Source organism: Anomaloglossus baeobatrachus, chromosome 3, assembly GCF_048569485.1.
Source record: "Anomaloglossus baeobatrachus isolate aAnoBae1 chromosome 3, aAnoBae1.hap1, whole genome shotgun sequence".
Lineage (NCBI taxonomy): Eukaryota > Metazoa > Chordata > Amphibia > Anura > Aromobatidae > Anomaloglossus > Anomaloglossus baeobatrachus.
The window spans coordinates 143,440,474-143,463,774 of NC_134355.1; the positions used below are offsets into that span (position 1 = coordinate 143,440,474).

Here is a 23,301-nt window from a genome sequence, read left to right on the forward strand (position 1 = left end):
CATGCCAACCTGAATCAGCAGTCCAGTCTGCATCAGCTATCCCTGATGCACCTGTCAGCAACAGAGACTATTCCTGCCTACATTGGTGCCCATGCCTGCATTTCCTACCCTTGGAATCATATGACACAGCACCGTGTCTGACTGAGTAGCACCTGAAGGCTACCTTCCAGCAGAAGCCTATCCTCACCATTAGAGGCTTTGGTGAAGATGAGGTAGTTACTTAGTTATGCCCCTCAGGTCGAGCCAGTACTTTGGCCCAGTGAGTCCACTCCTGCTTGCACCCGCAAGAATAACAATATAATTCCTAAACCACCGTCAGTACATAAACACATCACTAGAACCAACATCAGCATAAGGACACAACAGTAGAGCCCCAATCAATACATAAATATAGCAACTGGACCATCATCAGTACATGAATACAGCACTAGGACCATAATCGGTACATGACTACATCAACGTGACCATCATGAGTTGCATTAATATGGTTCCTGAACAATCACCAGTACATAAACACATACAAAAATATAGTACCTGAACCATCATCAGTGCATGTATACATCACCAGACCTATCATCAGTACCTGTACCATCATCAGTTCATGAGTACAGAAGTAAAATGACTATCAGTACATTATACAGCACTAGCACCATCATCAGTACTTGCTATTAAGGTGCGCAACATGCAGTTGTTACCAAAATGTGCTTTATTTTAGTAGTAATTAAGCCCATCATGTACTTCACAGTAATAACTCCAACACGCTTCACTTATTTAACTGTATGTGTGGTTCCAAAATGAAAATCCCGATGAGCCTTCCATTAATAACCTTGCTCTTTAGCAGCCAAAATGCCTCACATTAGTTAGGGTGTATTTGCTGTATGTTAATATTTGTTTCAAATCTTTATTGCTCACCATAGAAGAAATACTGCCCCGTTTCCAATCTCCAATCACTAGCTATAAGCAATTAGTGGTAACCTTAATAACAATATTACTTGGGAAAGTGATATGCCAGATGCATTAATAAAGCAATTTGGTCAGTTAGAACTGTATTTTACTATTTATCAAAATAGAGTTCATGTAATGAACACACATCAGAAATATGAAATGTAATATTTCTTGGATGTTTTCGTGACATATTGTACTTCATGATAGTGGCAAATTTAGGACAATAGTTTTTGCATTTATTTGTGAAAATATTGAAAATTCGGCAAACATTTTGAAAATTTTGCAACTTTCAAACTTTTAATTTTTATGCCCATAAACTACAGTTATCACACAAAATAGTTAATAAATAACATTTCCCACATGTCTACTTTACATCAGCTCAATTTTTGAAACATCTTTTATTTTGTTAGGAAGTTAGAAGGGTTCAAAGTTAATCAACAATTTCTCTTTTTTTCCAAAAAAAACTTTACAAAAAACAAAACAAAACTTTGAGAGGCCTAGGTGACAGAAAATGCCGAAAAATGACACCATTCTAAAAACTCCACCCCTCAAACTGCTCAAAGCCACATTCAAGAAGTTTATTAACCCTTTAGGTCAGGGGTGGGGAACCTTTTTAATGCCGAGGGCCATTTGGAATTTTCTACCAACCTTCGGGGGCCGCACAAAACTATCAACTTAAAATTACCCTGCTATACTTAGTCAAACAATTAACTCATCGTGGCGGCTGAAGCTTCTTGTTTTTGGTGCGGCTATATTATTCAATATTGATCTTATTGCTTCTCACAACTGTTTTTCCATGTTTGTGTCAGCTGGGACTGCTGTAAATACATCACAGGAGATGCTGAGGGTATATACATCACAGGAGATACTGAGGGTATATACATCACAGGAGATGCTGAGGGCACTTACATCACAGGAGATGCTGAGGGCATATACATCACAGGAGATGCTGAGGGCATATACATCACAGGAGATGCTGAGGGCATATACATCACAGGAGATGCTGAGGGCATATACATCACAGGAGATGCTGAGGGCATATACATCACAGGAGATGCTGAGGGCATATACATCACAGGAGATGCTGAGGGCATATACATCACTGGGGAGGGCTGGAAGGAATATACATTGCTGGGAGGACTAGACATCACTGGGGAGGGCTGGGAGGACTAGACATCACTGGGGAGGACTGGGAGGACTAGACATCACTGGGGAGGGCTGGGAGGACTAGACATCACTGGGGAGGGCTGGGAGGACTAGATATCACTGGGGAGGGCTGGGAGGACTAGACATCACTGGGGAGGGCTGGGAGGACTAGACATCACTGGGGAGGGCTGGGAGGACTAGGCATCACTGGGGAGGGCTGGGAGGACTAGACATCACTGGGGAGGGCTGGGAGGACTAGACATCACTGTGGAGGGCTGGGAGGACTAGACATCACTGTGGAGGGCTGGGAGGACTAGACATCACTGTGGAGGGCTGGGAGGACTAGACATCACTTGGGAGGGCTGGGAGGACTAGACATCACTGGGGAGGGCTGGGAGGACTAGACATCACTGGGGAGGGCTGGGAGGACTAGACATCACTGGGGAAGGCTGGGAGGACTAGACATCACTGGGGAGGGCTGGGAGGACTAGACATCACTGGGGAGGGCTGGGAGGACTAGACATCACTGGGGAGGGCTGGGAGGACTAGACATCACTGGGGAGGGCTGGGAGGACTAGACATCACTGGGGAGGGCTGGGAGGACTAGACATCACTGGGGAGGGCTGGGAGGACTAGACATCACTGGGGAGGGCTGGGAGGACTAGACATCACTGGGGAGGGCTGCGAGGACTAGACATCACTGGGGAGGGCTGCGAGGACTAGACATCACTGGGGAGGGCTGCGAGGACTAGACATCACTGGGGAGGGCTGCAAGGACTAGACATCACTAGGGAGGATTATATATCACTTGGGAGGGCTGGGAGAAATATAAGGACATTGCTAGGGGTTCTGACATACCAGGGGGGCACAGGCAGCAGTGTGGAGGCCGCAGGGGCATAGGCAGCAGTATGGAGGCCACAGGGGCACAGGCTGCCGTAGGGAGGCCACAGGGGCACAGGCTGCCGTGGGGAGGCCACAGGGGCACAGGCTGCCGTGGGGAGGCCACAGGGGCACAGGCTGCCGTGGGGAGGCCACAGGGGCACAGGCTGCCGTGGGGAGGCCACAGGGGGACAGGGTGCCGTGGGGGAGAGTGAGGAGCACAGGCTGCCGTGGGGGAGAGTGAGGAGCACAGGCTGCCGTGGGTGAGAGTGAGGAGCACAGGCTGCTGTGGGGGAGAGTGAGGAGCACAGGCTGCCGTGGGGGAGAGTGAGGAGCACAGGCTGCCGTGGGGATACGCGAGGAGGACGGGACGCTGCACGGAACACAGGCTGCAGTGGGGATACACAAGAAGGATGAGACGCTGCACGGAGCACAGGCTGCAGTGGGGATGCACGAGGAGGACGGGACACTGCACGGAGAACAGGCTGCAGTGGGGATGCGCAAGGTAGATGGGACGCTGCACGGAGCACAGCCTGCAGTGGGGATGTGCAGGGGCACACACAGGCATGGGAGCACAAACACACCTGTCGGACGCTGAGGTAGTAGCTTCTTTTCTGTGGAAAAAGAGCGAGTTGAGCGCTTACTCCACCCACAAAGTACGTCCTCACGCTAGCATGAGAACGTAAGCCATACAGGGTTTAAAGGGCCAGCAGCAAGCAAGACGCTGCTGCCTCCTGAGCTCTGTGGACTGTGGAATGTGCCCGGGGGCCGCAGAAAAGGTCATGGTTGGCCGCATACGGCCCGCGGGCCGGAGGTTCCCCACCCCTGCTTTAGGTGTTTCACAGAAACTAAAGCAATGTAGAAGGAAAAAAATGAATATTTTACTTTTTCCCACAAAAATATTACTTTAATTTTTACAAGGGTAACAGGAGAAAATGCACCATACAATTTGTTGCGCAAGTTCTCCTCATATATTTGGTGGAAATCTACACTTTAGCTGCAAGATAGGACTCTGAAGAGAAGGAGCGCCATCTGACTTTTTGAACGCAAAATTGGCTGGAATCGCTAGCAAATGCCATGTTGCGTTTGAAAAGCCACTGATGTGTCTAAACAGTGGAGTTCCCCCACAAGTGACCCCATTTTGTAAACTAGATCCCTCAAAGAATTTATCTAGATGTTTGGTGAGCACCTTGAACCCCCAGGTGCTTCATATAATTTTATAACGTTGACCCATGAAAATAAAAAAATACATTTTTACCACAAAAATGATACTTTAACCCCAAATCTTTAATTTTCACAAGGATATCAGAAGAAAATGCACCATATAAATTGTTGTGCAATTTATCCTGAGTGCACAGATACCCAATATCTGGTGGAAATCTACTGTTTGGGCGCATGACAGTGCTCGGAAGGAAAGGAGTTCCATTTTACTATTTGAAAGCCATGTTGTGTTTGGAGAGCCACTGATGTGCCTAAATAGTAGAGATCCGTCAAAAGTGACCCACTTTTGGTAACTAGACCCCTCAAATAATTTATCTAGATGTTGGTGAGCAAGATCAACCCCCCAATGTAACTCAGAGAATTTTATAACGTTGAGCCATGAAAATAATAAAAAACATTTTTACCATAAAAATGTTGCTTTAAACCCAAATATTTAATCGTCACAAGGATAACAAAGACAATTCACCATACCATTTCATGTGCAATATCTCCTGAGTACGTCAATACCCCATATAAATTTGAAAACTACTTTTGAGGCACAGTATAAATTGAAAAAAGGGAAGGAGCGCCATATTTGAGTTCATATTTAGTTGGAATGGTGTGGGCGTGTCATGTCACATTGGAAGAGCCCCTAAGGTGCCAGAACAGCAGAAACTCCCCACAGGTGATCCTATTTTACAACTGCACCCTTAAATGAATTCAAAGAAGGGGTGCATTGAGCATTTTGACACTACAGGTGTGTTACAAAATTTTGCACTATTGTGCAGTGAAGAAAAAATAATTACATTTTTACCACTAAAATGTTGTTTTAAACCCAAATAATCAATTTTCACAAGGAGAATAGGTAAATAAAAGGCACCAAAATATTTTACACAATTTCTCCAAAACATGGCAATTACCCATTACAGAACTATTTGGTAACACCGCAGGGCGCGGAAGAGAAGGAGCGCCATTTGAATTTTTGAGCACAGATTTTTCTAGAATAGTTAGTTCTGCAACAGTCATTGTGTTTGACTCCATGGATGTTTTCCAGAGACTAAATCGTCTCTGCACCTGTGGGTGGCACGGTGGCTCAGTGGTTAACACTGCAGTCTTGCAGCACTGGCGTCCTGGGTTCAAATCTAAGGACATCTGCAAAGAGTTTGTATGTTCTCCCTGTGTTTATGTGGGTTTTCTCCGGTTTCCTTCCGCACTCCAAAGAAAGATATTAATAATTGCAAATAAGCTTTTTTGTGCCTGTACATTGTGCCCAACTCGTGCTTCTGTAGATGCAGACCCCATAAATTAAGCGGGCTTCCTCACTATAACAATGCCAAACATGCGGATGTTAACTGTGATTTATTCACATTGGGGGGCTCAGAAGGGAGGGGGCATTTGGGAGCGCAGATTTTGCTGGATTACTTTTTGAGGGGTATTAACGGTGCTTTTCCATAGTCTTTGTGCTACCAGTAAGATGAAAGTTGCCTATATTTCCCGTTAACAGATGACGGACCTGAATGGGAACTTGTACTTTTGTGAGCTGAATTAAATGCTATTTGGTGGCAATTTGGAGTACAGAACATTTTGGATCAGTTCACACTTATCCTGTGTTCTATGCTGTGTACTTACATTGGGGTTTCAATCTACATCTCCTAAATACATGATTGAGGTGAAGCCCCCAACGGATCCATTCAGTGGTGTATGTCTTTTCAAAGGTGAACAAAACTATTATTGACTGCACTCTTGTGCATGCCTAAAAGGATACATAAAAAGATGGACACCGCCAGATCACAGGTTAGATGGGAGTCCAAAGTGACTCTGCCTCATTACGGTGAATTCTCACTTGGAAATTTTATCTGAATCACGATTTTCAGAGATTTACATGTAATTCTCGGTGTAAGCGCTCAGCATAAACTGCATGATAAATGCACGCCATGGCGTAAAAACTAAATAAAGCCAATTCTATAGCTGCTATTGATTTTCATGATCTGAGGTGCTTTATGTAGCCTGGTGACACGCAGGTCATCATTATGACCTCTGGTCACCATGTGAATGATTGGGCCCTCTCAAGTACATCATGTGTGCCACCGATAGGAGGGGAGATGGAACGCAATCCCTCTCCCAATCTCCTAAATGCTGTGATCGTTATCAATTGTGGCATTTAGGGGATTAAATAGCTAGGGACAGCATGGGCACCGTCCCTGGCTGTAAGAGCCAGGGTTCATCTGTCAGGAAAGCCTAGTCCCTGGCGGCGATTGTTCCTGGCACAGCTCCTGTGCCTCCATGATCACCAAGATATACCAGTAAGTTCTCGGTTGGGAAGTCCCCGACAAGCAGGGCGTACCGTTACATCCAAAGTCATGAAGGGGATAATTGAAGACTTTTAGGGTTTTTAATATAGCTACCTGTAGCACATCAACATCTTAAGACTTATAGGAGACAGGGGTTCCGAAATGTCAATAGAGTCAGGAGTAGAAGAAGCTGTCAATATAGATGTGTCAGTATGTAGTCAACCTCATTCCATGTAAAACAACCAACGACGAACAAGAAAGGCAAACTGTGGCACCTGGGGTTGTAGTATGTCTTAGGAGACAGCTTGGTCCCAACCTCAGAGGTGTAAGGGAAAAAGTAGATTCAATTATTGTTGATGGACTCCAAAGCATAGAGGACATGTTTGTGAACTCTCCAACACAAAACAATGTACAATTTCAACAGTTACAAGTGCATATCAATAAATTAGAATATCATCAAAAAGTTAATTTATTTCAGTAGTTCAATACAAAAATTGAAATGCATATATTATATGGAGTCATTACACAGAGAGTGATCTATTTTGAGTATTTTTTTCTGTTAATGTTGATGATTATGGCTTACAGCCAATGAAAACCCAAAAGTCTTTATCTAATAATTAGAATATTATATAAGACCAACTAAAAAAAAATGATTTTAAACTCAGAAATGCTGGCCTACTGAAAAGTCTGTACAGTAAATACACTCAATACTTGGTCAGGGATTCTTTTGCATGAATTACTGCATCAAAGTGGCGTGACATGGAGGCGATCAGCCTGTGGCACTGCTGAGGTGTTATGGAAGCCTAGGTTGCTTTGATAGCAGCCTTCCGCTTGTCTGCATTGTTGGGTCTGGTGTCTCTCATCTTCCTTTTGACAATATGCCATAGATTCTCTATGGGGTTTAGGTCAGGCGAGTGTGTGATAGGACATAAAACTTATATTTATCTCTTGGTCATTGAATCTCATTTTTGCTTTATCCTATAAGAAGTTAACTCTAAAGTTTTAGTTCAAGAATGGAAAACAATAATGTGATTTTTTTTTTGGACAAACACATTACATGTAAGACACAATGTTTGATTCATAAACATTATGTAGTATTTCAATAAATGTTATGCCTATACAAAAAAAAAATAATCATATTGGCTGGCCAAGATAAACCATCATGTTCTACTTCACAACCTTTGTCTAAACTTAAATGACCATTCATGCAATATTTCTGATTCAAATAAGAGACAAAATACTTTCGAAAGAATTTAATAACGTCAACAGTAATAAAAAAAACAACAAAACACTTTGGAGACAAATATAGTAAAACATCTTAAACATCTACATAAAAAAATGGATTTCATCCTCTGTGCTGTGACAAAACCTGTGGAAGACAGAGAAATAAATTATTTAATCAGATTTTTTTAAAAAAAAAAATCACTGTAAGTTTTCTTAAAAGGAATCTGTCACCAGGTTTTTGCCACCTAATCTGAGAGCAGGATAACGTAGTGGCAGAGATCCTGATTCCAGTGTTGTGTCACTTACTGGGCTGCTCAGTATAGTTTTGATAAAATTACTGTATAATCAGCAGTAGATTATTATTAGAGGACTACTTGGCCTGCTGCCAGGTAGTCCAGCATATTCATGAGCTCTGTATAACTGCTAGATCTGCAGCAGAGAAAACAGTGATTTTATCAAAATGACAGAAAACAGCTCAGTAAGTGACACATCGCTGGAATCAAAGTCTCTGTCTCTCTACATTATGCTGCTCTCAGATGAGGTAGTAAAGACCTTGTGACAGATTCCATTTAACAATACATTTATGCAACTTTTTTGGTAATGTATTGCAAATTTTACACCATTAAACCTGCTTTACACGTTGCAATTTCGCATACGATATCGTATACGATTTGCAACGCCCCCATCGTATGTGCAGCACGTTCAATTTGTTGAACGTGTCGCACAAACGATTAACCCCCGTCACACATACTTACCTTCCATACGACGTCGATGTGAGCGGCGAACGTCCACTTCCTGGAGTGGGAGGGACGTTCGGCGTCACATCAATGTCACGCGGCAGCCGGCCAATAGAAGTGGAGGGGCGGAGCTGAGCGGGACGTAAACACCTCCTTCCTTCCGCATTGTGGGCCGGGAGCCGCAGGAGGCAGATGAGATCTGTTCATCGTTCCCGGGGTGTCACACACTGCAATGTGTGCTACCCCGGGTACGATGAACAACCTGACGTGCAATTCGTCAGGAATGAACGACGTGCATGTGATGAATGGTTTTTCGTTCAATCGCAATTGCACGTTGCTGTCACACGCTACAACATACCTTACGATGCTGGATGTGCGTCACTTACGACGTGACCCCGCCACATCGTAAGATATCTTGTAGCGTGTAAAGCGGGCTTTACCCAATTCTAGTAAATATTAGTAGATTTTTATTTTAAATTATCCTATAAATATTGCATGACGCATAAGAAAGAATTACTTACCTACTGATTATCCTGCCATGGAGTATGATCTTGGGCATCACAAAATGCTGTGCAAGTTGGTTCCAAATTTCTACAATGGCAGCAGTAACTCTTATTGATCTAGCCCGTATGCTAGTCAGGCTAGATCCACAGTAATTTTGATCAACAAGGAGGGGTTCACGTCGAGCCCCCGAATTATGCAAAATGACACAAGTCTTTACCACACTGTCCACATTTTCAGGTTTCAGCTGAATTGTGGTTAAAAGCAGATGACATTTTGAGGTCATTAGTCCTATGGTGCTTTCAACATAACACCTTGCCCTACTCAATCTTTTATTGAAGATTCTACGGGTTGAGCTTAGATTCCAACAGGACTATGGCTTCATAAGCTATGGCCCAAGTTGGAAAGCCTCATTTGCAACTAAAACCAATTGTAAGCATGGGCGTTCTGTGCCTGGAGGTAGTCGTATGGAGAGATGTTAAAATGGTTGTTTTACAGGAATTTACCCAAGTTACACTCTTTAAACACTCTAGAATCATTGGTACGCTCGTATGTATCTGCCATCAACAATGGCCATGAGAACTATTGGAAATATGTTTTATAATTGGAATGCAGGGATCCACTATTGTCAGATTTCTGAAAGTGGATATGTTTCCCATCCTGAGCACTAATGCAATTGGGAAAATTTGCCACTTGGCTGAATCCTTTAGCAATATTAAGCCACTGAGCAGGAGGTGGTTGTAGTAAGACGAGTGGATGTAACTTCTACCAAATAACCTTGCACATTTCAAGAACCAATTCGCAAATTGAGGAAATTCCTATAGAAAATTGATAATGTAGTGAGGTAAAGCTTTCTCCAGTAGCCACGTATCTATGAAAAAATGAAAGGAATTATTCTACCAAAAATAACACAAAAACAGGGTTTAAAATAGGAAACGGATGTCAATTTAATCTACGGTACTTCATTCAATTGATGGGATTATTGGAAAATTTGCATGCAAACAAAGTTTGAACATAAATATTGACAATAAAAAAAATATTAGAATTATTTACCTCATTGTCATCACCAATCACTGCTCTAGACTATTGCTTTTCCTACACATGTCCTGACGCTGAACATCTTCATGTATATGTGATAGTAAAGCATCAAAAGTTTCAATGGACATTTGAAGAAAGTTTTCCAATTTCTCCGGAAAAGATCACAGTTGGTAATAAATGATGTGGAAGGCAACATTTCTTTCATGCACATAGTTCAGTTGATTCATCCAAGTTCTTCTTCTTCCAATACGTCTTCTCTGCCTCCGGCGCAATAGTATTAAGCGATATTTCACAAGCAAAGACACAATCATGTTGCTGCCTTTGCACTCTTTCAACAATGTCTACTCTCCTCTCACAAAGAAGAATCAAAACCCTCAGACACTGCTTAATTCCTGTTTTAAAACCAAAACAACTTTATTCACCTTTGCAATTAACAAAAGGATGCATTTTTCTTTAAAGGGGCATGATAACATGGAAGAAGGGCCTACTAGTCAGTGAAACTAACGTCCCTGCAACTAGTCACAGGCCTAATTAACAGAAGGACAGCAAGAAGAAGGACATATTTCAAAAATGCCAAGCATTTAACCTCTACTTACTAAATCCATCATGGGTCATCTCCCTGCAAGCTCTCACATCTTTCCCTACACGTGTTGGCGGATTTAATCAGCCGACATGTGCCTCTAGCAGGGGTGGGTGGAGCAGCGCTCCACCCGTGGCTGTAGTCTGTTAAATGCCACTGTTAATCTCTGACAGCAGCATTTACTGTGTGCTGGTAGGGAGGGGGGTGCTGTTCAGACTTTTCATCACGCTCCAGCAACAGGATCACAGGACGCCAATGTATTGTCATGACAGCCAAGGGTCAGCTGATGACCCCTGTGTCTGTCATCTCAGTACTCCAATGAATGCCAGCCTGAGGCCGGCATTCATAGGTGACTGTGATTTCTTCTGCAGTATATGCTGCAATGTTATAGTAATGGTGTATACAGAACAAGTAATCAGACTATTGAAGGTTCACGTCCCCTAAGGAGACTATTAAATACAGCACAAAGTAGAACAAATGTTTAAAAAAATGTAAAAAAATAAAATATAAAAGTTCAAATCATCCCCCTTTTACCACATTAAAAATTCATGATAATAAAAAAATACATATATGTGGAATTGCTGCATTTGCAAAAGTCTGATTTTTCGATATTAATCCAATTGGTAAACATCATAACAAGAAAAAAATATAAAAACCAGAATTGCAGTTTTTCAGCTGTCGCAACAACAGTGTTGAATGTGATAACAGGTGATTAAAACATTATACAGTTAGGTCCAGAAATATTTGGACAGTGACACAATTTTCGCGAGTTGGGCTCTGCATGCCACCACATTGGATTTGAAATGAAACCTCTACAACAGAATTCAAGTGCAGATTGTAACGTTTAATTTGAAGGTTTGAACAAAAATATCTGATAGAAATTGTAGGAATTGTACACATTTCTTTACAAACACTCCACATTTTAGGAGGTCAAAAGTAATTGGACAAATAAACCAAACCCAAACAAAATATTTTTATTTTCAATATTTTGTTTCGAATCCTTTGGAGGCAATCACTGCCTTAAGTCTGGAACCCATGGACATCACCAAACGCTGGGTTTCCTCCTTCTTAATGCTTTGCCAGGCCTTTACAGCCGCAGCCTTCAGGTCTTGCTTGTTTGTGGGTCTTTCCGTCTTAAGTCTGGATTTGAGCAAGTGAAATGCATGCTCAATTGGGTTAAGATCTGGTGATTGACTTGGCCATTGCAGAATGTTCCACTTTTTTGCACTCATGAACTCCTGGGTAGCTTTGGCTGTATGCTTGGGGTCATTGTACATCTGTACTATGAAGCGCCGTCCGATCAACTTTGCGGCATTTGGCTGAATCTGGGTTGAAAGTATATCCCGGTACACTTCAGAATTCATCCGGCTACTCTTGTCTGCTGTTATGTCATCAATAAACACAAGTGACCCAGTGCCATTGAAAGCCATGCATGCCCATGCCATCACGTTGCCTCCACCATGTTTTACAGAGGATGTGGTGTGCCTTGGATCATGTGCTGTTCCCTTTCTTCTCCAAACTTTTTTCTTCCCATCATTCTGGTACAGGTTGATCTTTGTCTCATCTGTCCATAGAATACTTTTCCAGAACTGAGCTGGCTTCATGAGGTGTTTTTCAGCAAATTTAACTCTGGCATGTCTATTTTTGGAATTGATGAATGGTTTGCATCTAGATGTGAACCCTTTGTATTTACTTTCATGGAGTCTTCTCTTTACTGTTGACTTAGAGACAGATACACCTACTTAACTGAGAGTGTTCTGGACATCAGTTGATGTTGTGAACGGGTTTTTCTTCACCAAAGAAAGTATGCGGCGATCATCCACCACTGTTGTCATCCGTGGACGCCCAGGCCTTTTTGAGTTCCCAAGCTCACCAGTCAATTCCTTTTTTCTCAGAATGTACCCGACTGTTGATTTTGCTACTCCAAGCATGTCTGCTATCTCTCTGATGGATTTTTTCTTTTTTTTCAGCCTCAGGATGTTCTGCTTTACCTCAATTGAGAGTTCCTTAGACCGCATGTTGACTGGTCACAGCAACAGCTTCCAAATGCAAAACCACACACCTGTAATCAACCCCAGACCTTTTAACTACTTCATTGATTACAGGTTAACGAGGGAGACGCCTTCAGAGTTAATTGCAGCCCTTAGAGTCCCTTGTCCAATTACTTTTGGTCCCTTGAAAAAGAGGAGGCTATGCATTACAGAGCTATGATTCCTAAACCCTTTCTCCGATTTGGATGTGAAAACTCTCATATTGCAGCTGGGAGTGTGCACTTTCAGCCCATATTATATATATAATTGTATTTCTGAACATGTTTTTGTTTTTGCTCAAATCTAGACTTAAGACGGAAAGACCCACAAACAAGCAAGACCTGAAGGCTGCGGCTGTAAAGGCCTGGCAAAGCATTAAGAAGGAGGAAACCCAGCGTTTGTTGATGTCCAAGGGTTCCAGACTTAAGGCAGTGATTGCCTCCAAAGGATTCGCAACAAAATATTGAAAATAAAAATATTTTGTTTGGGTTTGGTTTATTTGTCCAATTACTTTTGACCTCCTAAAATGTGGAGTGTTTGTAAAGAAATGTGTATAATTCCTACAATTTCTATCAGATATTTTTGTTCAAACCTTCAAATTAAACGTTACAATCTGCACTTGAATTCTGTTGTAGAGGTTTCATTTCAAATCCAATGTGGTGGCATGCAGAGCCCAACTCGCGAAAATTGTGTCACTGTCCAAATATTTCTGGACCTAACTGTATGTCTCTAATCCTGGTATATATGTCTTCTTTTCTGGTATATATGTCCCACATCCTGGGGTTATATCCCCCATCCTGATATATATGTCTCCATTCTGGTATATATGTCCCAGATTCTGGGACCATCCTGGTATATATGTCCCCCTTTCTGGTATATATGTCCCATTCTGGTATATATGTCCCTCATCCAGGTATATATGTCCCTCATCCAGGTATATATGTCACTCATCCTGAGCCCATCATTGTACATATGTCCCCCTTCCTGGTATATGTACTGTATTTCCTCCTGTTATCTACAACACATAAAAAAATAAGTAGTGCTACTCACTTTCCAACTGCTCCCCTGGAGCGCAGCATCTTCTTCTGGTGCCCGCAACTGACTTTGGCAGTAATCTATGGGCAGCGCATGATGTCACTGCTATGTGACCCCCAGTTACACGCAGGCATCAGCTGCCAGCTAATCCAAAATGAATATTCACTGCTCCCCATGCAGGGGATTATGGGCATGGAGAGCAATGAATATTCATATTCTTTAATAGCGGGCACACGTGTTTGCCCCAGCCGTCAGGTTCCTGCAGCAGAGACCCTGCTCTTGCCTCCTGTGACCCGCTCCACCACCGCCTCTGCCCGTCCATAGTGAGCCAGGCACATCCGGACTATAAGATGCATCCCCACTTTCCTCCCAAATTTGGAGAGAAAAAAGTGCATCTTATAGTCTGAAAAAGATAGTGCCTTCTTCAGGCATTTTCTGCTAGAAAGACGCTCCATACTTTAAAATAGAAGTTAATGGGAAAGCTTAAAATTAAGCAGGAAGATGCCTGTCTTTTCACTTCAAAAACTCTAGCATTTTATTCATTTCTCAGTGCTTGACAAAGTCGCCTAGCAAAATCTCAAAAAGTTAAACATAAATAAATAAAACAGGAGATATATTATCAAAATGCCACGTGGAAAAATGTAAAAAAATATTAACAAAAATGCAAAAAAGTGATAAAATGCCAGAGACAAAGAGTAATTGCTGAAGTGTCTTTCAATTGAAAAACAAATGTTTTTGACTGTCAAAAACCCTATAGTATGAACATGCCTGTAGAATATTTTTTAGAACCCAAGGTTCCCTTTTGTTTGTTTTTAATTCTTGTTCTTGTAGCAGTGTGTGTAATCTAATAAACATGATATTGATTTTCTACTTTGCAGTGTATATACCAACAGGGTGGGTACAAGAAATTTACCTTTGCACTTGTATCCTTGTTTGATGATACCCCAGAGCTGAAATGGAAGATATAACAGGTTAATGGAAGCAGTAAGGAAAACCGGGTCATAAAGAAGGAAGTAGCTATTGCTATACTAACAAAACAGGATAAACCAACACCCTTCCTGACATCAACAGCTCTAGCTAATGTGAATTCTTATTCAAGTCTTTCCAGATTTCTCACTAAGAAAGGCTTAATGCATATTCAGGCCATGTGCGTGCTTATGAATCACAAGAGCAAGTGTACAGTGTGACTAATGTGGTCGTAATATTATAATCATACTGTGTTACATAATATTTTTATTATCTCTTATTTATCACATGCCCATAATGGTGACAAAATCACATGTGGATACCGAAATTGATGGTCATAGTATTACAATCTGCAGCATCTGTCACATTGCCAATATCAGAGGACATGGGCTAGGAAGTATAGGTATGGTGGTTCACATGACATGAAAGGGATATGCGAAGTTGGTGCTTTGTTGGAGTGTTTGTATAGAAGAGATTGGTCCCACATGAGGTGAGATTGCTCCCAAATGAGGTGAGATTGGTCCCACATAAGGTGAGATTGGTCTCACAAAGGTGAGTTCGGTTCTACATGAGGTGAGATTGGTCCCACTTGAGGTGAGATTGGTCCCACATGAGGTGAGATTGGTCCCACATGAGGAAAGATGGGTTCCACATGAGGAGAGATTGGTTCCACATGAGGAGAGATTGGTCCCACATGAGGAGAGATTGGTCCCACATGAGGAGAGATTGGTTCCACATGTGGAGAGATTGGTTCCACATGAGGAGAGATTGGTCCCACATGAGGAGAGATTGGTCCCACATGAGGAGAGATTGGTTCCACATGAGAAGAGATTGGTCTTACATGAGGTGAGATTAGTCCCACATGAGGAGAGATTGGTCCCACATGAGGTAAGATTTATCCCACATGAGGAGAGATTGGTCCCACATGAGGTGATATTGGTCCCACATGAGATGAGATTTGTCCCACATGAGGTTGGTGAGTGATTATGTCATGAGATCCTCTCACTTTAGTGTATGCATTGCCCGTGAATTATATCAGATGGATGGTTAAATTATAGGCTTGTTATTCTGAATGTTACACATAATAGTAGTTCTTGATAAGTTCAGACATACTATTAACAGTTTTTGAGCAATTTTCAAAGTAAAATAACCATGTCTCCCATTGGCAGTGTCTGAAGATATGCATCATGTGGTGACTCTGAACAATGGTAGGTTAAAAAGGAAATGAGGAAAAAGACGTAAGTATACGATATAAGTAAAATATAACATTTATTATTAATTAAAATATGTGAGTGAGCGCACTCATTAAAATTTTAGGAGAATGCACTAACTCTGACTATTTGGCTAAAGGTTATGTATAATACTCAGTGAGCCACAGCCTTACTGCAAACATATATGTCATCATATTTGCGGCTATAGTCCTGATATATGGTAGGCAGATGGCTGGTAAAACTGCCACAATGGACGGTAGCCAACGTCACCTTACAGATTCTTTTATTTGGCTTCCAGTATATATTAAATATTTACTGTTCTATTGGACAATTATAGAGGGAGGGGAGAATATACTGGATGTATGTATGTGTCATGCACAATTAATTTATTGTTGGCAAGTTATTAACTGCTCTTAACACTGAGTCTGTGTTCAACAGACCACATAAAAGTTATGATATGAGCCGTTGATATTTTAAGTGAAGCTGATAATGTGCTGCCGATCACACCATTACCTACTGTGTTCACTGCAGATATCAATGATATGTTCAGCAGATCCCATAAAGATTTCTTTATGAGCTGCATATAATGCAGGACTGATTTTAAGCACAATATCCATCAAGGTTTGTGACACTGGTGCCGTAATCAATTTCTCACTCGGTAATGAAATTGTGCGTGAAACTATTATCGCTCCATAGACTATACTTGCTTTGAGTCGGAACCAGAAAAAAAGGTGATCTAGCAACTCATCCAAGATATATAAAAAGAAAGTCTTTACTCCATAATACTAAAAGACCATGAGTGGGTCAAATAGGAAGATACAAACAATGCGCAATTCGCATTTCAAGCCCGTCAGGGCTCTTAATCATAGACATAATATGTCTTATTGAGTTGATACACAAAGCACTAATAGGGTAATGCATAAGTAGGGTCCAAAACTGCCTCAAGTAGATGTAGAAACTTGGCACTCAAGATTAATGTGAATAGTGGGTTTTATTGTGAAGAACTTGTAGGACTAGCACAAGCACAGCTATTTCGGTCAAAAGACCTTCATCAGTGTGCGTGCAGGTGGACACCGCATCATACCCAGCTACGCTGCTCGCCACGCTACCATACTTTCTGAGGACCCTCTACACGCACACTGATGAAGGTTTTTTGACCGAAACATCTGTGCTTGTGCTGGTACTACAATAAAAACACTATTCACATTAATTTTGAGTGCCAAGTTTCTACATCTGCATAATATGCCTTATGTCTATGATTAAGAGTCCCAATGGGCTATAATATACCTTATGTCTATGATTAAGAGTCCCGACGAGCTTGAAACGCGTAAGAGCCATTGTATGTATCTTCCTATTTGACCCTCTCATGGTCTTTTAATATTATGAAATAAAGACTTGCATTTTATATATCTTGAATGAGTTGCTGGATCACATTTTTTTCTGGATCTCCTATGCTATGTACCCTTGGACAAGGAGCCTCTTTCGCACACCATCCTGATCCAGGTGCCCAGATTTCTCGGGTGAGCTGAAAATCTTTTTTCTTCTGCCTTGAGTAAGGTCAGTGTTATCAACAATACACTTGATAGGATAGGCTGACTCTCAATGGAACTGTCCCTATATTTGTCAGAAGACATGAAGATAATGGGTAAACCTTCACCTGAAAAAGTTGCCCTTCTCTGTCAGTGTCAAATATCTGCCCCATAGCTGCTGTATAGGTCCAAATATTCTGTCATTGCAGATTAAAGAGGACCGACCACCTGCATTTTCATATATAAACTAAAGCCAGTGCTATACTGACACTATCATGCTGATTCTATACATACCTTTAGTAGTGAGATCGGATGTATAGTTTCTGAAATACAGGCAAGTAAAGTTTATGAAATGCACTGTTATTTGATGAGAGGTGCAATGACATATCTAATAGGTGGGTTGGGTTTTGCTAGTTATTCCCGCACCTGTCTGCCTGCCTGCCTGCCCTTTCTCCTCCCTGTCCTTCCTCCTCCTCTCTCTGTTATTACAGGGGGAGGAAGGAGGGAGGAAAGACACGAGGGAGAAAGGACAGGGGGGAAACAAGCAGGCAGACAGGGGCGGGAATAACTAGCAAAATCCGACCCACCATTAAGATATTCCGTTGCACCTCTCATCAAATAACAGTGCATTTCACAAACCTTATTTACATACATTACAGAAAGTATACAGTACATCAGATCTCACAACTAAAGGTATGTATAGAATCAGCATAATACCACTGGCTTTAGTTTATATCGCAAAATCCTGATAGTTGATACTCTTTAATCTTAAAGCAGTGGCCAAATGAGATGTGAATTTAGGTTTATGTAATATTAAAATAAGTATGCCAGTCTCATTGTTGCTGTTGCTTTTTCTTAGAATCTACATTGCAAGAAAATGAACGTACAAATCCCGCACAGTGCTCGCAGAAAGTGGGCTTCAAGTAGGTCATCTCTTGGAAGTTGTGAATAAAGCCTGGTCCCATTTTACAATGAAACTGAGATTTTGCCCTCAAAAAATAGGCCATCATTTCTTCTTTGCTGATTAAACCATCTCTAAGGAACAAAAGAGAAAAATAAAAATACCAGTAAAATACATTAACAGATAGTCATATGATATTCCATAACATTCAGTAACTCAATTATATGTACGTGTTTTAAACATAAACATTATTTTTACCTTTCTAACATTTTAAGCACAATTTTAAGATAAATAAGCATATACCATTTTCCAGTCCAAAATTTTAAGCTGATTATTGTCTAAGGTGCACTGACACTGCATGATAATCGGGAACAACGATTCCTGGGAATTGTGCAATCTAAACAGGGAGCTACTGACTCGCTGGTATTACACCCCGGCAAGACTTAATAAAATTATTAATAAAATTCCCCCCCTTTGCTGGAGAGGATGTAAAAATAAAGGCACACTCATACACATTCTGGGAATGCCCAAAAATGCGAGAAATTTGGACAGAAGCTACTAATTTGATAAATAAAATTACTCATTCTAAAATTAAAATTACACCACAAATGGCTCTACTCTCAATGGACCTAGAATCCATTAACCCATGTCATACTCCAATTATTATACATATTCTCCTCATAATAAAAAATTCCATTGCAGCAAATTGGAATATTGACAATATACCAAATATAATGGAAATTAACAACAAGCTAATATTACATTACAAATTTGAAAGGAAACATGCTATATTTAATAATTCATTCGGCTCTTACCATAAAAGATGGGGAGTATGGTTAGACAATTTAATAGATACTAGATGATTATCGAATCCCAAATATATAGGTTGACTTCCACTAGTCTCTGACAACCTTATAAATTTATAGATTTTCTCAAAGACACTCTACTCCAAAGATACAAAAACCTCTGTTCCTCCCTACCCAACCCTCTCTCTCTTTCTCTCTTTTCTCCTTTCCTTTACTCCTATAATTTTTTTGTTCCCTCCTTCTTTACTTAAGGTTAATTTTCCCTTTTACTACTTACCCTTCCCACCTTTTTTCCTTGATCTTTCCCAGGTTTGCCCCAATAAAGTTGTTCTTCCCTAATTTATCCTCCCTAACCCCTCCTTCCTTACCCCCTATATATACTAATGTAAGTATACTTATTCATAACGTAGTCAAACAAATTTATTAATGAAATTAATTCTGTTTTATTTGTTCAAACTTAAAATACAATAAAAATGATTGGCTCCCTGAGTTTCAATCACCTGACAAACGAGCAAAACTCTTGTTCAATGGGTCAAATGATACTACCAAAAAGATCATCGTTTATGGTAGTGTAAAAGCCTGTTTAAACAGGAACTGAGCTGCCGACAACAAAACAATCTATTACACAGGTGTACAAAACAATATTTTCAGGTGCCATGGTTTTTTTCATTGATTTAGGGTATTTTGATGGTGCTGAATTTAAAAATCTCATCATTTTTGCTGAATTGGTTCTAGTTTTTGAGATAATGGACATCCATGAAAATAATACATTCCCCCAATGTGACTTATGTGTGATAAATGCAATAGATTTCGTTCTGTCTTTTGACTCTTTAACAGTATCTTAGGAATATAATATCCCATATAATTATTTTGTATTTCAATTTGTAGGCCTACAATGCTATAAAAGCCACTTTTAAAAGCCAGAATTCGACTGTGAATTTGCTAAGAAAAGAAGTTGGCTACAGTACAAGTTTGTTAACTCAGTTTTGGTTTATACCCACAAAACTCTGTCTTAACTTAGTATATAAATACATGTAAAAATTATGACTTAATCGAAAAGTGCATGAATCAACAATCTTGTTGTATTCTGCTGCGTCTGTGGAGAGTACATGATTGAAAAACAAAAAATAAATATCACAAATTTTGTGCATCGAGTATACCTGGCTTATTTTGGAGTACAGCTTGGAGACAAAGCTAAAGCGGACTTTACACGCAACGACATCGCTAACGAGATGTCGTTGGGGTGACGGAATTCGTGCTGCACATCCGGCCTCGTTAGCGTCGTTCCTTTCCCAAATATCGTTGCTGTTGCAGGACGCAGGTTGTTCATCGTTCCTGCGGCAGCACACATCACTATGTGTGACACCGCAGGAACGAGGAACATCACGTTAGCTGCGGCCACCCGCAATGAGGAAGGAAGGAGGTGGGCGGGATGTTCGGCCCGCTCATCTCCGCCCCTCCGTTTCTATTGGGCGGCCGCTTAGTGACGCCACTGTGACGCCGAACAAACTGCACCCTTAGAAAGGAGGCGGTTCGCCGGCCACAGCGATGTTGCTAGGCAGGTAAGTATGTGTGACAAGTCCTAGCGATGTTGTGCGCCACCGGCAGCGATTTGCCCATGACGCACAACCGACGGGGGCGGGTGCTTTCACCAGCGACATCACTAGCGATGTTGCTGCGTGTAAAGCAGCCTTTAGTCTTGGGCTTCACATATGGTTTGCAAAACCTGTGTGGAGCATCTACAATAGCGGACAAATGGTGAAAGGATAAGAAAAAACTTTGGTCTTCCAATGGTATGGAGAGAATAAAAAAAAACCACCATGATAATAGGTATTATTGTGTTGTAAAGATTAAAGGCTTTAATCGTTACAAAAAAGTTGGATGTGATTATCCTGATTTGGAATCTGCAAGATGACTTATTCCATATGGCAATAACTTTCCCATACCAGTGTTTACCAGATGACCAGACCATCCACTATCAGACTGAAGAGAGGCAGGGATTGCAGTGTATGGTAGGTAGTAGCAGTGGAAGTGAATTTCAGGTAAGCTCTTGGAGGCTTCAACCATTAAGCCAAAAAGAACTCAATGACCTGATTTGTGACTTAAATCTATTCAAGCAAGCATCTGAACATTTAGCGTCCATACTTCATGAATAAAATCTTACAACGGTGTAAGTGAAAATTACAGCCTTTCAGATAAGCGAGGCTTCTCCTATATTTCAACCAAGAGGAAGAATTTGTATACTGCAATGCTATCCCAGGAATTCTACTTCAAATGCAATTAATGGAATAACGACCAGAAGACTGACAGCGTTTTATAGACAGCTCCATTAGAAGCTTGAAATGTGTTCTCTTGCATAATGGTAACTGAAATGCGTCTCTTCCCATTGCTCACTCATCAAAACGTAAAGAAGAAGAATATGAAAATGGAAAAATAATATTACAGAAAATCCATTATCATGAACATCAGTGGTTGATTTGTGTTGATCAACTTCTTGCTTAGATAGCAATTAGGTTATACAAAATACTCATGCTTCATGTGCCTCTGGGATAAGAAGGTAAAGCAAGATCATTGGACAAAAGTGTCCTGGCCTACAATGGAAGAAATAACTGTTGGTGCTGCGAATATCATCAAGTCATTGGTGGACAAGAACAAAATCATTCTCCAACCGCTTTATATTATGCTAGGATTAATGAAGCAATATGTTAGGACTTCAGAAAAATCAAGTAATCGATACAAGGACATTTGTAGATTACTCCTTGAACTGAGCATGGAGAAACTAAAATCTGGAATCTTTGATGATTCTCATATTCATAAACTTATGAATGATTCCAAATTCATACATGCATAAATTACACTGATGCTTTGGCCTGGAAGAGTTTTGTCTCTGTTGTTAAAAACTACTTGGGTAATCACAAGGCAGACAAGTATGAAGTGTTAGTACAAGATACAGTATGCTCCCTAACTTCAGAAATTTAACAAGAGCATTAAGATGCTCCATAGACATTTAAACAGATTTCCAGACAACCTTGTAGACTTCAGCTAGGAACAAAGTGAGAAGTTCCACCAGGATACGAAGATAATGGAGGAGAGATATCAAGGCAGAAGGGACATACACATGATTACAGATGGGACACACACATGATGGCAGATGGGACATACACATGATGACACATGAATCAGACATGATGGCAGACGGGACATACACATGATTGCACATGAGAGATAGACATGATACCTTGTAAAGCTGTAGGGGAAAAAAGTGCAATAGGGTCTTACCCGGTATGAGGGTAGAGAGATAGAAAGAGACACACTCACCTAGTAGGGTTGTGCCAGTCACAACACCCTATGGTCGCATGTGAGTGATTATAGTGGTTTAGCAGCGGCCCTGGGGAGCAGTTAATAAATAAATCAAATGGAATGAAACCGGTTTAAATGCCGCGCTAGAAACCACAGATGCTGTAGATAAAAAGATTTTCTTTATTTCATATTTCTACGCGTTTCAAAGGCATCTCCACCTCCTTCTTCAGGAACAAAAATCATAGTGATTATGATTTTTGTTCCTGAAGAAGGAGGCGGAGATGCCTTTGAAACGCGTAGGATTATGAAATAAAGAAAATCTTTTTATCTACAGCATCTGTGGTTTCTAGCGCGGCATTTAAACCGGTTTCATTCCATTTGATTTAGATAGACATGATGGCAGACGGGACATACACATGATGGCACGGGGTTTTTGGGGGTTACTCGTCACCGGGCCGGTGTCGGTTTGGGTTGTCACAGTGGCCTGGCCCGATTCCGTGACCCCGTCGGTGTCAATAAAGATGAAAGGGTTGGGGATGATGGGAATAGTTGTCTCATGACGCCACCTGTTTTGTACGGCTATGATGGGAGCCGCCGCTGCGACAAGTCTATCTGCTGGGGCGGATAGTAACGCAGCTCAGATGTTGCAGCTCTCCACTGGCAGAGCTAGGCCCAAAGGAGGATGTTGAGAGTAGTTGTCCACTTCTGTGTAGGAAGCGTGGGGCGCTGGAAGGAACAGACGACACAGCAGTTGCAGTTTAAGATGTTTACTCACTGAGTTGCTCCTGCCGTTGGACTGCAAGACTCTGCTGTGATGGGCTCCAGACGATCCCGGATATTTCGGGGGCTGGTACCGGTGGGATACTTTGTGAGTCCTTCTTCCCTGTGCTCTGTGGTGTGAGTCCCTGTGACTTGAAGCTACACAGGGACCCGAGTCCTTGGGGTGGTTATGTGACACCCTGGCAAATCCAGGTAGTCACAG

At 41.4% G+C, this 23,301-nt stretch overlaps 1 protein-coding gene across 2 annotated transcripts in view; it reads right to left on the reverse strand.

The window, feature by feature from the left end:
* The window catches only part of RASGRP3 (RAS guanyl releasing protein 3), a 183,600-nt gene that overhangs the window by 12,969 nt on the left and 147,330 nt on the right, over positions 1-23,301 (reverse strand). For both annotated transcript variants that reach the window (XM_075338148.1, XM_075338145.1), the window contains 2 exons: positions 18,200-18,347; positions 14,520-14,556 (listed from right to left, as the gene is read on the reverse strand). In XM_075338148.1, the coding sequence (XP_075194263.1) occupies positions 14,520-14,556; positions 18,200-18,347 (185 nt within the window). The remainder of the gene's footprint in view (positions 1-14,519; positions 14,557-18,199; positions 18,348-23,301) is intronic.